The sequence below is a fragment of the Sturnus vulgaris genome, chromosome 17, assembly GCF_052056855.1.
Source record: "Sturnus vulgaris isolate bStuVul1 chromosome 17, bStuVul1.hap1, whole genome shotgun sequence".
Classification (NCBI taxonomy): Eukaryota; Metazoa; Chordata; class Aves; order Passeriformes; family Sturnidae; genus Sturnus; species Sturnus vulgaris.
In genome coordinates this window covers 10,705,323-10,719,200 of record NC_142259.1, presented here as the reverse complement: position 1 = coordinate 10,719,200, position 13,878 = coordinate 10,705,323, and the positions used below count along the sequence as shown (strand labels likewise).

Below are 13,878 nucleotides of genomic sequence, written 5' to 3'. Positions count from 1 at the left end.
TCCGGCCATGGCCAACGCGTCGCAGTGTCTGGAGGAGGGCTCGGGGCGCTGGCCGCCGCCGGCCGGGCCGTACAGCGAGGCGCAGCGCCTGGCGCTGGAGGAGCTGGTGGCGGGCGGCCCCGAGGCGCTGCGCGCTTTCCTGCGGCGGGAGCAGCTGCCGCCTTTCCTGTCGGAGCCCGAGGTGCAGGACATCGCTCGGGCCGCGCTGCCGCCCGCCGCGGGCCCGGAGCCGGCGGCCGAACCCTCGGCCGGGGCCTCGTCGCTCGACGCCTCGTCGCTCACCTACTTCCCCGAGCGCTCGGACCTGGAGCCGCCGGCGCTGGAGCTGGGCTGGCCGGGCTTCGCCAGCGGTGCCTTCCGCGGGCTGACGCGGGTGGAGGCGCATTTCCAGCCGGGCTGCGGGGACAGCATCTACGGCTGCAAGGAGGCGGTGCGGCGGCAGATCCGCTCCGCCCGGCAGGTGAGTGAGTGCCCGCGGAGCGCCCCGCTCCCGCCTGCGCGGCTTCCCGAGGCCACCTCGTCCTGCCCCGCTTCGCTGACTTTACACAACTTTCCGTTTCTAATTACTCTGCTGTTCCGTATCCTTTATGTCTTTTCCGTCATCTTTTGTAGTTATTTTTAAAGCAGGTTCATTATTTGCCAGCTTCCCCCCCCCCCCCCCCCCCATACTGCTGAAAACCGAGTTCGCGCTCTCCGGGTGCTGCTAAGTTCCCTCGGGGACCTGGCACCCGTGAGCGATACATCCCGAGCTCGCCCATTCCCGGCTCTTTGACAAAGCCATTGCTTCCCCATTCTGCGGAGGATCCACGGCAAAACCCTGGGGTTCAGCCCATGGGAAGATCTGTGAGGGTACGATCTGGCTCTCAAGGGATGTTTTACGCAGATCTTGACTTGAAATATGAGAATCTGAATATTAAGGCGAAAACGAACCTGACTTTATTTTAAACAGAGAGGTGAGATGTAAAGAGCAGTCAGACACTAGTGGTTTTGGGTTTTCTTACTGTTTATTTTCATATTTGAAAGTTGAAAGACTGGAAAACTGTAGCATTGGAAGTAAGCTCACCTTTTTCTTCTGGCCATGCTTTTGAGGAAAAGATATCTGTTCTCAAGAAGGAAAAACCCTCTTGCTTAGGAAGAGATCAAATTTGCCTAACATAGGGCAAAACCAGGGGTCTAGTTCTATCTCAGGGTGAGGAAGAATACTCTGAATCATAGAAGACTGTGCCATATTCCATAACCACCTGAAAAAGGCAGGGAGAATATTTAATTAAAGGCAGGGGGAATATTGAATTTGAAAGTCAAATTTCTCATGTACTATCTCCCTTGTGATGCTGTGCAAACAGCCTAATGGTTTCTTCTGAAACTCGTTTCAGATGATTGCCCTGGTTATGGATTCCTTCACAGATACTGATATCTTCACAGACCTCTTGGAAGCCTGTAGCCAACGGCAAGTTAAAGTGTATATCCTTCTAGATCACTCTTCATTTTCCCACTTTCTAAAAATGTGCAAGGATCTGGGAGTTGACCTTGAGCAGGAAAAGGTGAGCCTTGTCTTATTTACAGGGGTAGGGAACTGATCCTCTTATGAATATAACCTTTGAGCTGTCAAAAGAAGAAATTATTACACCTGCTGCCATGACTTAAAATGGGTGTTACGTAGCTCCAGCTCTATCCTGGAAGGTTTAACTGTTCTTACATAAGACAGCAATTAATAGAAAATCTGAAACCTTTGTAATTGGATGTTACAGCTACTTTCTGAGCACAAATACTAATTGAAAGTTCAAGGAAATGTAGGAGGAATGTCCAGTTTCTAAAGCATGACTGGAGTTGCTTGGGCTTGCCGAGACTTTGAAGGCTGAGGGAGAAGCAGGTTCTCAGGATTCTGTGGAATTTGGATCCTGATTATTAGGCGACAGGAATTTTCACAGTCACATTCTGCACTGTCAGTTCATGGGTATGCCCCTTAATGTTACCTCTTTGCCTACAAAAATCAGACAAAATCCTCACTTGGTTCCTAGTGGGTGACTCTTGTGCCAGTGTGCAGTCCATCAGGGATGGTTATTGCTGTGTTACTCCTTTAAATGCAGTCACTGAACTTTGCAGTCCACCTGACTCTTGCCATGTCTTTAACAGTTGATGAGGGTTCGGATTATCATGGGGAGCACATACTGCACCAGGTCGGGCACCAAAATCATTGGAAAAGTCCGTGAAAAGTTCATGTTAATTGATGGCATTAGAGTGACAACAGGCTCCTACAGGCAAGTACCAATTTCTTTCTCTTGCTTTACATTATTTCTCTCCATGGAAATGCAAACCAGCAATACTGCAGAATTGCTTTCCTTATCAGATTTTGTGAATGACATTTATCCTTAAAAGAGCCCACTGCTCATCGGTTGGGTTGTAAGAACAACATAACTAAATGTGATGAAGGAGAATTTTCAGTGAATACTTTCATTAGTGATTAGTTTGAATTAACTCATAATTTTCTCACTCTTCCTTTTCTAGTTTTACATGGACAGATGGGAAGCTGAACAGCAGTAACATTTTGATCCTGTCAGGCCCCACAGTTGCACACTTTGACCTGGAATTTCGGATTCTTCATTCACGGTCAAAGCCTATCAACCTCAAAGAGTTTTCCAGCTGCAAGAAGAACAGGGTGTGGGACCAGCTGTTCAGGATAACAGTGGCTTCCAGAGACGTGACCAGGGAACATTTCCTGAGAATGGAATTTTTGTATCTGAGAGCATTTGTAGGAGATCTGAAGAGGAAGAGGAGCTGGCTGCATGCCTCCAGGGAGGCCGTGTACTCCCCAAATAACACGATGCACACCTCTCCCCCGCTGACTAAGAGGAATGGCTCCCTGGTTATGAGGCCACACTGGATCATAGAGAGATGAACTGCATGTCCATGCAGAGCAAGAAGCAGAACCTCAGGAACCACGTCCATCCATTCCTGTCCAGCACTGTCTTGCAGTGTGTTTGTGAGGGCAGCTGGGAAAGAAACCTCAGACTGAGAGAAAGTGAAACTGGCATTGTGGCTTTGTTTGAAAAATACTATAAAGCCATTAATGACTTTTACTATTCTGTTACATCTTCATTTCTCAACCTCTTCATGCATGCTTTAAGCTGACAGGTTGGCAGTGTCATATCTCAGTAGCTCAACCCTTTTTATTTTAAAGAAATCTAGGTATTGAAATTCATATAGCTTGAAATTCTGTTCCAAGGTGAAAGCAGGCTCTGAAATCAGTCTTGGTGTTGTGTTGTACAAACTCTCCATCAACTAGTTCATGACATAGCAGGAGTAACCCTAATCTAGAAACCAGTAGGTCAGTACCACACTACTACTCCTCTAATGTTACATTTTCTTCATGTAAAGCTATGCTGGCAGGCAGAACAAGCTAATGTGTCAGCAAACAAGGCTTTAGCAGTGACTGAATTTCAAATGGCCTTTATATTAGACTGTTTGGATTGTTGGTCATCATGCAATAAATGTATGCAAGTGATAATATTCTAAAGGACCCACTATGTTTGTAGGAGAGCCATATGAGACCAATTCCTTGGCATTACCAGGCAGACTTTTTGTTTTCTTTGTGGCTGTTGCTGCTGTCTGATCTTGTGGGAAAAGCTGAGTAGATCTGAAATCTATGAAGCTGCTGCCTCTTCACAGAAGTCCTAATTCCACCAGAAATGCAATGACACAGAAGGCAGCCACAGAACCATATTTAAGGTCTCTTGGAAGCTCATTTTTTGAATGATTATTTTTTAATCCATTCATTTCTGGAGGGGGAAAAAAGAAAAACCCCTCAAATGAATAAGCTATCCTCCTGAACAGCTGCACATTGAGGTACTGAAGTTCCAGTAGCCTGCCATTGCAGATACCCATTAGTCAAAACAAAGATTTACCATTTCTCAATTGTTCTTGGGCTCTTCTATTGCAAAATACTTGACTATGTGCTTGTGTGCGTGTTTTGTGGGTTCTGGGCTTCAAAGGAGAAGGTTAAAACTTGGCAGGGGAATTTCACGTGGGTTTCAGCTAAGCAGCAGCAAGGTAACATTAAACTGGACAGATGGATCTTACAAAAATGGACATTGCAAAAATGGACTACTGATTAGTATGCAACTCATCTGGCTCCTCTTTCTTCTGCACTTACAATCATGGAAATGTAATCATTCTGGCTTTCCTAATCTGTAAATATTCAATAGTTTATAGCTTTGTACTATTAACTTCCACCCAGATGTAAAGAAGTTTGAAATATGTATTTTTATTCTTAGCTATATTTTCCATAAAGGCAAACCCCATACAGTGTTGAACTCTATGCAAAATACTGTTTGTGCAATCTTATTTTCATAATAATTGTCTGTATATATTTGCTCTGCAATCTTATTTTCATAATAATTATCTGTATATATTTTCTCAAGTTTAACTTTTCCATTTCGTTATTGATCTCATTACTTTAATAGGCAGCTCTTTCCATGTTGGATTTTTTTCTCAACAATTACTAATATATTGATGATACAAAATACTGTGAGTTGTGTTTATTTCTGGTAGTGGGGACTTAACATCCAAAGTACATTGAAAAATATACTTAGAACTTTAAGAACATCATAATTATAACTTAATTACCTCTTTTACATGTGGTTACTCAGCATAACAAGTGACCATGGAAGTAGAGTGTTGTGAGGTGTAGTTTGTGTAAATCACCATAACTGCACTGCTAGTGTGGGAAGTTATAAGAATATAAGATGTGAGTAGATTTTTATTTTCCCATAAGCATGAATATGTGACAGTATTACTAAACTTAGTAGAAGCAGTTTGGGCTTTCTATTTTTTAGATTTCCTTTAACTTCTACTTAATTAACTCAAAGCCTACATTAAGTTTGATTCAATAGTAACTTCCATGGGCGTATTTGTGGTTTAAACAGCCTGTAAGTAGCGTGTGGTGGGGCACAACTACATCTTTTCCTTTTAGTGTGATAATTTTCTTTCTTATCCTTCAGCTGCCCGGTGTAAAGGGCTACAGCTGTGGTGTGGAGTCATCCTTCACTGGAGAAGGAATCAGCGCTAATTAATTAATGAGCAGGGACTTTTGGGCAGTGATCTTTTGGTCCCATTAAATCCTATGTGCTCCCCCAGGTAACCACAGAATGGGTTGGGGTTGGAAAAGGCCTTAAAGCTGATCTCATCCTGCCATGGGCAGGGACACCTTCCACTATTCCAGAGTGCCCCAAGCCCTGTCCAGCCTGGCCTTGGACACTGCCAGGGATGGAGCAGCCACAGCTTCTCTGATCAGGGCCTCCCCTGGTCCAAATTCATCCCTCATTCCCTTACAGTCCACTGTTCCTCGGACAACCTCTGTAACGCTGCCTACCCACACACCTACAAGGCAGGTTACCAGACACTGGATGTTATTAAGTGCTGACAGTAACTCCGTAGTGTCCTAGTTGCAGTATTTGACAAAACTCAGCCCGTGGGGCTGTGAAGGAAGAAAGGCAGATCTGTTACTGAGTGCTGGCGATAACTCCGCTGTGTGTTGGTTGCAGTATTTGGCGATATTCGGCGCTGTTAGGGGCTGTGAGGGCAGATCTGTTACTGAGTGCTGGCAGTAACTCAGTGTTGGTTGCAGTATTTAGCGATATTCGGCGCTGTTAGGGGCTGTGAGGGCAGATCTGTTACTGAGTGCTGGCAGTAACTCAGTGTTGGTTGCAGTATTTGGCGATATTCGGCGCTGTTAGGGGCTGTGAGGGCAGATCTGTTACTGAGTGCTGGCAGTAACTCAGTGTTGGTTGCAGTATTTGGCGATATTCGGCGCTGTTAGGGGCTGTGAGGGCAGATCTGTTACTGAGTGCTGGCAGTAACTCAGTGTTGGTTGCAGTATTTGGCGATATCTGGCGCTGTTAGGGGCTGTGAGGGCAGATCTGTTACTGAGTGCTGGCAGTAACTCAGTGTTGGTTGCAGTATTTGGCGATATCTGGCGCTGTTAGGGGCTGTGAGGGCAGATCTGTTACTGAGTGCTGGCAGTAACTCAGTGTTGGTTGCAGTATTTGGTGATATTCGGCGCTGTTACGGAGCTGTGAGGGCAGATCTGTTACTGAGTGCTGGCAGTAACTCAGTGTTGGTTGCAGTATTTGGTGATATTCGGCGCTGTTACGGAGCTGTGAGGGCAGATCTGCTACCGCGGAAAGATTCTGTCTGTGCAACGCGGGGACGGGCCGCCAGGGGGCGCGGTCTCCATGGCAACGCGGCAGCGTCACGTGGGTGCCGAGCGCCGCTTCCGGCCGCCCTCTCACCCCAAGATGGCGGCGCCCGTGGGGCCGGTGAAGTTTTGGAAGCCGGGTGAGGGATGTGGGGGGTGCGGGATGTGCGGGTGCGGGTGATGGAGCCCCTCCGCGGGCTGGCCGCGGTGAGGGGTGCGGGGAATGAAGCTCTGCCGGCCGTGGTGAGGGATGTGGGGGACAGAGCTCCGACTTGCCTGGCCGTGGTGAGGGATGCGGCGAAAGCCGGCGGCGCTGCCCCCCTCGGCTTTTTGGGGTCGCTGGAGCATTTACAGTGAAGGGCAGCAAGGCTCTGAAGGGATTCGAGAACATATCTTATGAGGAGCGGCGGGGGGAGCTGGGTTTGCTTAGTCTCAGAAGAGGAGGTTTAGGGGTGACCTCGTCGCTCCCTACAATTCCTGACAGGGAGTGCTGAGGTGGGAGCCGGTCTCTTCTGCGATGTCTGCCGTGAGAGAACCGGGGGAAATGGCCTTAACCTGAGACACGGGAGATTCCGATTAGCTATTATAATTTCTTATTTCACTGTCCGGTGGTCAGGCATTAGAATAATTTGCCCGGAGAGGTGGTGGAGTCACCACCTCTGAAGGCTTTCAAGAAGCGTTTGGATCTGATGCGGGGTGCTGTGGTTTAGGGATTACAGTGGTGGTGCAGGGTTTATGGTTGGACTGGATGATCTTGAAGATCTTTTCCAAGCTTGATGATTCAATGAGGATAGGGGGAAATGGCTGTCCCCTCTCTGCCAAAGCCCAGGGGGTGTTTGTGGCTCCAGCTGGGTTCTGCCCAGTGTGGGACGGCAGGGGAGGGGATGGAGTGGATGGTTTGTGGGGTGGGTGTGTTGCCCTTTGCAGGGGTCTCCAGGGGATATGAAGTGCGCAGGGGAATCCCAAGGAGTTCCGAGGGAGGAGCAAAATCCTGGCCATGGGTGGGAATAGCCGTGGTTAATACCTGGGAGAGCAGCTCAGTGGAGAAGCACCTTAGAAACAATCACAGTAATTGTTGATTTGTGGTAGAAGTTCTAGTTTTAACAGTGGGAGAAGTGCAAGCAAGGAAATCCTACAAAACAGGGAATTCTCCTCTTTGCTCTCAGACTTTACTGGCTGAATCTGCAGCTGGAGATGACATATTCTGTTATTGAGATGAGTTTTTGTTTCTAGTTCACTTGTGTGATTGCACAGTTTCAGTTGTCAGTAGTTTTGTGATAATTTGCAGCAGGAATAAGTCAAGTTTCAGTTCCTAAGGTAAGTTCAGAGCTGAAGCGAGGGGCATGTTGTTTATTGTTAGGTAATATTTTGATTGCTTTCACAGAAAATAAGTGTTTTTTTTAAAAATATGCTGCCATCCATGATTCCTATTTGTATAAAACACATTTATTTTGGCTGTATTGTGATACACCAGGCAGAAGTGTGCTGTCCCAGTTAAAATTCACTCCTGTTGTGTAGGCTCGGAGGGTCCTGGTGTCAGTGTCTCAGAGGAGAGGCAGAGCCCTGCTGAGAGCAGCGCTGTCACTGTCATCTACAACCCTTATGCTTCCCTCTCCATTGAACAGCAAAGGCAAAAGCTGCCTGTTTTTAAGGTACAGAAGTTACTTTTGTTATATTAAATGTGTTGTAAGATGTCTGATTCTTGTGGCTTTTTTTTTTTTTGAAAGAGCAGTATAAAATCACTGTGCAACATAAATAATAATTTTATGGCTTTACTCGCTATTTGTTGGAATTTATTGCCCTGTTTGACAGCTGTAACTGACAATTCTAAGGGCTTTGTTGATGTATGTTACTTACTGTAAGCTGTACATGTCATTTATAGATTTTGAAGAAATGTTTAGCTTTTGGCAGTGAGCTCCATGTAACAAGAACTTCCTGTGTCTGCCAGATATGTAAATATTGCAATTTTAATTGTTTTCTTATTTTTGTATAATCTGCTTTTTCTGTTTAAATGCCATCTTCTCTTTCAGCTGAGAAATCACATACTTTACCTAGTGGAGAACTACCAGACTCTGGTGATTATTGGGGAAACAGGATGTGGGAAATCAACGCAGATTCCACAAGTAAGTGTTCTGTTTAGGTTGGTAAAATCAGGTCGTCCCTCAGGGGATTTTACATGGACTACTGAGCAGAACTAGGGAAAAATACAAAGTGTGAGGATGTAACCACGGCATGACCAGTGTCTCTCTTACCCCCACTGTTGTTTGCAGTACCTGGCAGAAGCTGGCTGGACAGCTGAAGGAAGAGTTGTTGGGGTGACACAGCCTCGTCGAGTCGCTGCTGTTTCAGTGAGTGTCCCCATCTTCCTGTTTGCATTATGACCTCCAGTCTATCAGCAGGGTTTGCTGAATAGCAGGAATCTGCATGAGCTCCTGAATGAATGCATGTTTCTGCTTATCTTTCTCTAAGAGCTGCTGGTGTTGCACACTGAATTCAACATCATTAGTGGGACTGGCCAAACATTCCAGCATTCCAGAATTGCAGATGTAGAAGCTTTGAAGTAAAATTGACTGATGTCAGCAGAACTGTGTAGAGAAGTTAGGGCTGAGCTGTGATTGACTCAGGACTAGAATTGTGCTTGTGTGACCCTCAACTTCTTTCACAAGGTGAAACAGTGATGTAAATCTGCATATAGTTATGCAGCCAGTGGAAGAAACAAGAGGCGATGTACCTCTTTCTAGCAATTTATAACTAGGTTTTTAGTCTTATTTTTCTGTGTTTTTCTTTTTCTTGTTATGGGGTGTGGGTTTCTTGGTTTCCCCTTGTAAAATGTCAGGCAGAAGAAGAAACAGTTTTATTGTGAGAAATTTTTGCATATGCTTATTATATCTCGGAGAGCATAACATCATCTGGATGTGCTGTCAGGGGGAAAAGGAGATGCTGAGGGCAGCCACTTCTCCTCTCTGGTAACAGCATGCACAGAAAGCATCCAGTGCTCCTTTGTCTTCACAACTGCTGCCAGGCACTGACTTGGGTGAAGCTTCTGCTGCAGCATTCTTTTTATACAGAGAACTGAGGTGCCATTTTATAAACCTCATTTTGCCTGTTCTCTATAGTGTAGTAAATGGTATGTACAACATGCCAGCATCTACCTCAGTAAATACTGTAGGATCCAGTATTCTTTGACCAGATCCAGCCTGGTTAAGGTAACAGTCTCTAGCAGTGCTCTGCATCTTGTGCTTTGGGCAGTCTGCCTGCAGTGTCCTCCCTTTTCTCCTTCATAGGGCATCCAGCTGACAGAGCACAAGTTCTACAGGAGATGTTGTGAGTGCTGCAATGATTTCTCACAGCAAACTCACTTCTCTTTTCCCTTTCATGTCTTACTGCGTCATTTTAAGGCCTAAAATAGAAAGATGATTCCATTCAGGCTTAGTACATGGACACAGCAGGATTTTTCTTTAAAACTGTTGTTGTAGACTGCCTGGACTGTGGCTGTTACAGGAGATGAGAAATATAACTGATGATTTATTGCTCTGTCTTGAACTGGAAATGATATATTATGTTAATATGAGACTTATCTGCTCTCCCATCTAGACCATGGGGGTTGTTAGAAATAAAGATAGGTAGTTGCAAAGATATAAGGCATAGCTTAGAAATTCCTATACTTTTGCTTGCATTATCCAGACTGACAATTATCCTGAATTCTTGGGCTGAAAGTGGGGTGATAAGATTCCAACTGAAATTGTGAATTCACTGCCTGTAGGTATGGGTTAGAGTGTCACTCAAATGACTGACAGACAGTAACTTGTTGGAATTCTACAGGGACTAGTTTGTGTTGTGGAGTTTTATTGTATCTTTAGGTGTCTTTGTAGTTGGAATGACACAAGGCTGGAGTGTGCTGAGCTGTTTCTTGCTTATGAGGATCTCATTTCTCAGGTTGCAGGCCGAGTTGCTGATGAAAGAGGTGCAGTGCTGGGACATGAGGTTGGATATTGTATCCGCTTTGATGACTGCACAGACCCACAGGCTACAAGAATTAAGGTGAAACACCAACAATGTGTGGTTACTCTGAAGGGATTAGTTGAAACACTTCAAGTGCTTTTGCAAAATTCATAAGAACCTTGTGATGCCCAGTCGAGAGAATAGGTAACGTTTCAGTTTCCCCGGTGGGTACCCCAAAACTGTGCTTGAAATGCCTGTGGCAATCCAAACCTTAATAAAATGTGTACCTGCTCTATTCTGATAGTCTGACAAGCACCATTTCCAATCTAAGGGACAATTTCAAGGTATGGCAAGCTGTTGGTACAGTACTGGTGTGACCTGTGTGTCACTCAAAGTCATAGAGAAAGGCTGCAGTGAATCACAGATTAAAAGTATCCTCCCCTAAAGATAGATTTTGATTAAAGGCGCAGATAAACCCCAAGATGAGTAGGCTGAGACATAATTTGGTGGATTAAATAGCAACATTACAGCTGCTCTTCAGTGCTGTGAGCAATGTTAGTGTTACTTGTGTTCCTGCAGAAGAGGATTTGCTTTAGTTGTGCTGGAATAGCAGTGATGATGAATGAGACAATTTGCCTCGTGATTTTTTTTTTTTTCAGAGGCTGGTATTCCTTTTACAGTGAAAGAAATGGAGATGTTTGTTCATTAAATAGAGCTGAATTTAATTTTTTTAAACATAATGATTATTATTCATTTAGAGTTGGAAATTTGGAGGGTTTTACCATCAATTCTTGCTTCTTTCAAGACCACAGTTGCAGTCACAGTCTAATTTGATAGATCATTAGAAAATTAAAGGCAAGGAAACATTCAAGCAAAAGCCTAGAAAATTATCTTTAAAAATCACAGTTAGTTGAGATTATTTGATAAGGATGTTTTTACTTTGGTTTTTTTTTCATTCACTTCTAGTTTCTAACTGATGGCATGCTGGTGAGGGAAATGATGGCTGATCCTTTATTAACAAGATACAGGTAAGAAAACATGGAATGAGTGCTTGCTGAAGTGCAATTTGGTAAAAATTGCTTTTTTCAAGCTATTAGATAGCAGTTGTTATTAGTGGCTATTATAAATTAAATACTAATAAAGTGAGAATTATTGTAGAAGTCTGACTTCTTTATGTTGTAAAAACAACGTTGTTAGCAACAACATGTTGTTGTTAGTTGATCATTGCAACACCAAAACCAACAGGGTTTGATGCTGTAGTTTTGAGACAAAAGCTAAGGGGGCCTTATGGATTGTCTGAATTGTTTCATTTCCTAATTTTAACTGATTTTTAATTCCTTATACGAATAAAAAAATTAACAACAAACAGGCTTTTCTGATATCCAGAAAATCTATGCAGTACTGTAAACACCGACTTGTTTTCTTCTACCCCTTTCCAAAAACTAGCCTGAATAGAGAACAGTGTGTATATCCCTTGTGATATCAGGTACATTTTTCTCCCTGCTCCATTGCTGCAAGTTTTTTTAACTTCCCCGGTTCTGTAAGAGGCTGTGAACAGTAATAATGCAGTAGCAGATTTCAAATAATGGTGTTTCTAGGAGACAGGGAGACACTGATTCTAGTGTCAGTCAAGTAATTTCTGAAACCTTGCCTTTCTGCCTTTTTCACAGTGTCCTCATGCTGGATGAAGCTCATGAAAGGACTCTTTATACTGATATTGCCATTGGCTTGCTAAAAAAGGTAATTCTTTTTTAATTCACTGTACTTGTGTAATTTTAATTTGGTAATTTTAATACAGTTCTCTGTCGCTGTTTTAATTTCCATCCTTTTCATTCAACCTCTGATCCTGATGGCTGGTAATTGAGGGAGTGTGATTGCTGCTTCCTCATTTAGAGAGTGTGATTGCTGCTTCCTCATTTATCCTGCAGCCCATTGTACATACCCAGCTATTTACTTTGGTCATTTGACATTCAGGATCCTCTGCTTCTTCCCCCTGATGCTGAAATCTCTCCTTAGCTGTTGATTCTGCTGCTGCTGATCCTGTGAAGTGATCTAACAGGGGCTTGTTGCTGACTTTCCATCTACTAAAGATCTGTCTCCCACCAGAAATTAAGAGTAGATTAAGATAACTGACTGAATGCCCTTAAAATAAATACATAAAACTCCAATTGAGTTCTTGCACCTGTGGGGTGATATGGCTGCTTCATTCACCATCTGTCTTGTAGTTTAAAGTAGCTTTACAGACAGGTTTCTGGTCATTTGGATTCTCTAAATCTTGGTTCTGGTCCTCAGAGAACAGTTTTAACTCTGGATATTGTTGCTCTCTTTCCCAGGTTCAGAAGAAGCGTGGGGATCTTCGCCTGATTGTGGCTTCAGCCACCTTGGATGCAGAGGTACAGCTCAGAGATTTGGGTTGAAATAAAGTGACATTAGGTGGCAGCTCCACTGCTATTTATGTACAGCTTTCTTCTGTGCTGCTTGTGAAGAATTGCTGCTGCTGGAGTGGTGGCAGGAAAAAATCTGCTGTAGTTCAGTTGCTCTGTTTGGTTTTCATGTTCTATTAGCAAACTGTTTTGGATGTGAATTTAAAGATTAATCTGCTTTTTATATAGTGATATCTTTTTTCTCTTTATTTGTGTTCTTTATAAAAATATGTTCTCTGGGCTTAATTTATTAAGAGGCTTTGAGTTAGCTCAATTTGCTGATAGAAATAATCTGAGGCAACTATAGACAAGTAAAAATAGGTGATAAATGAATAGATTTAATTTCAGTGAGATCTTACTAGATTCCTGATTGACTCATGGCCTGTGGACACTTATACAAACCTAGTAAAAACATCATTAATTTAGATTTGAGTAGGAACAGCAGAGGGGCTCTCTTAGAGCCAAGCAGTGTTTCACCCAGCCCTGTGTTCTGCTTGTAGCAGCAGCAACAGGAGATGCTGTTTAGGGAGAGCACGTGGGCCTGTGCACCTGCTGTGGGTGTGTTCTGTCTGAGCTGCCTCAGCATCTGCAGTAGTTGTAGTACAGGTATTAGTCAGCACCTTCCTGCTGCTTCCCTCTACGATGTGTTTATGGACCTGCTGTTTGTTAATTTGTCTTTGAATGTGCAAGTCTCCAGGACACCATGAGTAATTTTCAGGAGTTTGCCACCTGCTATATAATGAAGTACTTGGTCTAATTCTTTCAAACCTTTTAGTTTCATCAAGGGTCTCCCAGTTCTTGTACTGGGGATTTGTGTTTTAAAAAAACCACCTTCAAAACCAGTTTTACATTTACTTTGTCATCTTTGATTCTGTAAACCTCAGCTGTGTCTTCTCAACCTTGTGCTCCCCAAGCATAGCCTTTTCAGTCTTTGCTAATATGGCAGCTGTGCCATCTCCTATATCGTGTTCATTCCTCTTCTCCACTTTTCCTGACTGCTCCATCCTTAATAAGATGTGGTGGTGAGAGCTTGCACTGAAGATGTGGGCACATGGATTTCCTTTAGTGACAGGTGCCATATGCCATGAGTGTTTATAGTGTGCTGTTCTTTGATAGTGTTTGCACTGCTGTACGCTCTGTACATTATAATGCAAAAATTTTAACTGCCAGAAACCACATTTCAAAGAGATGACAGTTAATCTGAAATGAGTTAATATGAGCAAAATGATTGGTGTGACTATATAAACATTTTTTTTAATACAGAGGGTTGATGGTTATCTCTACAGTGCTCATAAAACTTGAGATGAATTGTATGGGTTT

General features: G+C 43.8%; 2 protein-coding genes across 3 annotated transcripts in view; both read left to right on the top strand.

Moving 5' to 3' along the window:
- The first annotated feature begins 7 nt into the window (after positions 1–7).
- Positions 8–4,520, top strand: LOC106857762 (protein FAM83D-B-like). The gene is made up of 4 exons (XM_014884035.2): positions 8–460; positions 1,374–1,541; positions 2,134–2,258; positions 2,506–4,520. Exons 1-4 carry the CDS (start codon positions 8–10, stop codon positions 2,894–2,896), a joined length of 1,137 nt encoding a protein of 378 aa, XP_014739521.1. The 3' UTR covers positions 2,897–4,520.
- Positions 4,521–6,252: 1,732 nt separating this feature from the next.
- The window catches only part of DHX35 (DEAH-box helicase 35), a 28,344-nt gene continuing 20,718 nt past the window's right edge, over positions 6,253–13,878 (top strand). For both annotated transcript variants that reach the window (XM_014884007.2, XM_088175076.1), the window contains exons 1-8: positions 6,253–6,333; positions 7,712–7,845; positions 8,224–8,316; positions 8,464–8,541; positions 10,130–10,234; positions 11,102–11,163; positions 11,806–11,875; positions 12,469–12,528. In XM_014884007.2, coding sequence (XP_014739493.2) covers positions 6,294–6,333; positions 7,712–7,845; positions 8,224–8,316; positions 8,464–8,541; positions 10,130–10,234; positions 11,102–11,163; positions 11,806–11,875; positions 12,469–12,528 — 642 coding nt within the window. In that variant the 5' untranslated portion in view covers positions 6,253–6,293. The remainder of the gene's footprint in view (positions 6,334–7,711; positions 7,846–8,223; positions 8,317–8,463; positions 8,542–10,129; positions 10,235–11,101; positions 11,164–11,805; positions 11,876–12,468; positions 12,529–13,878) is intronic.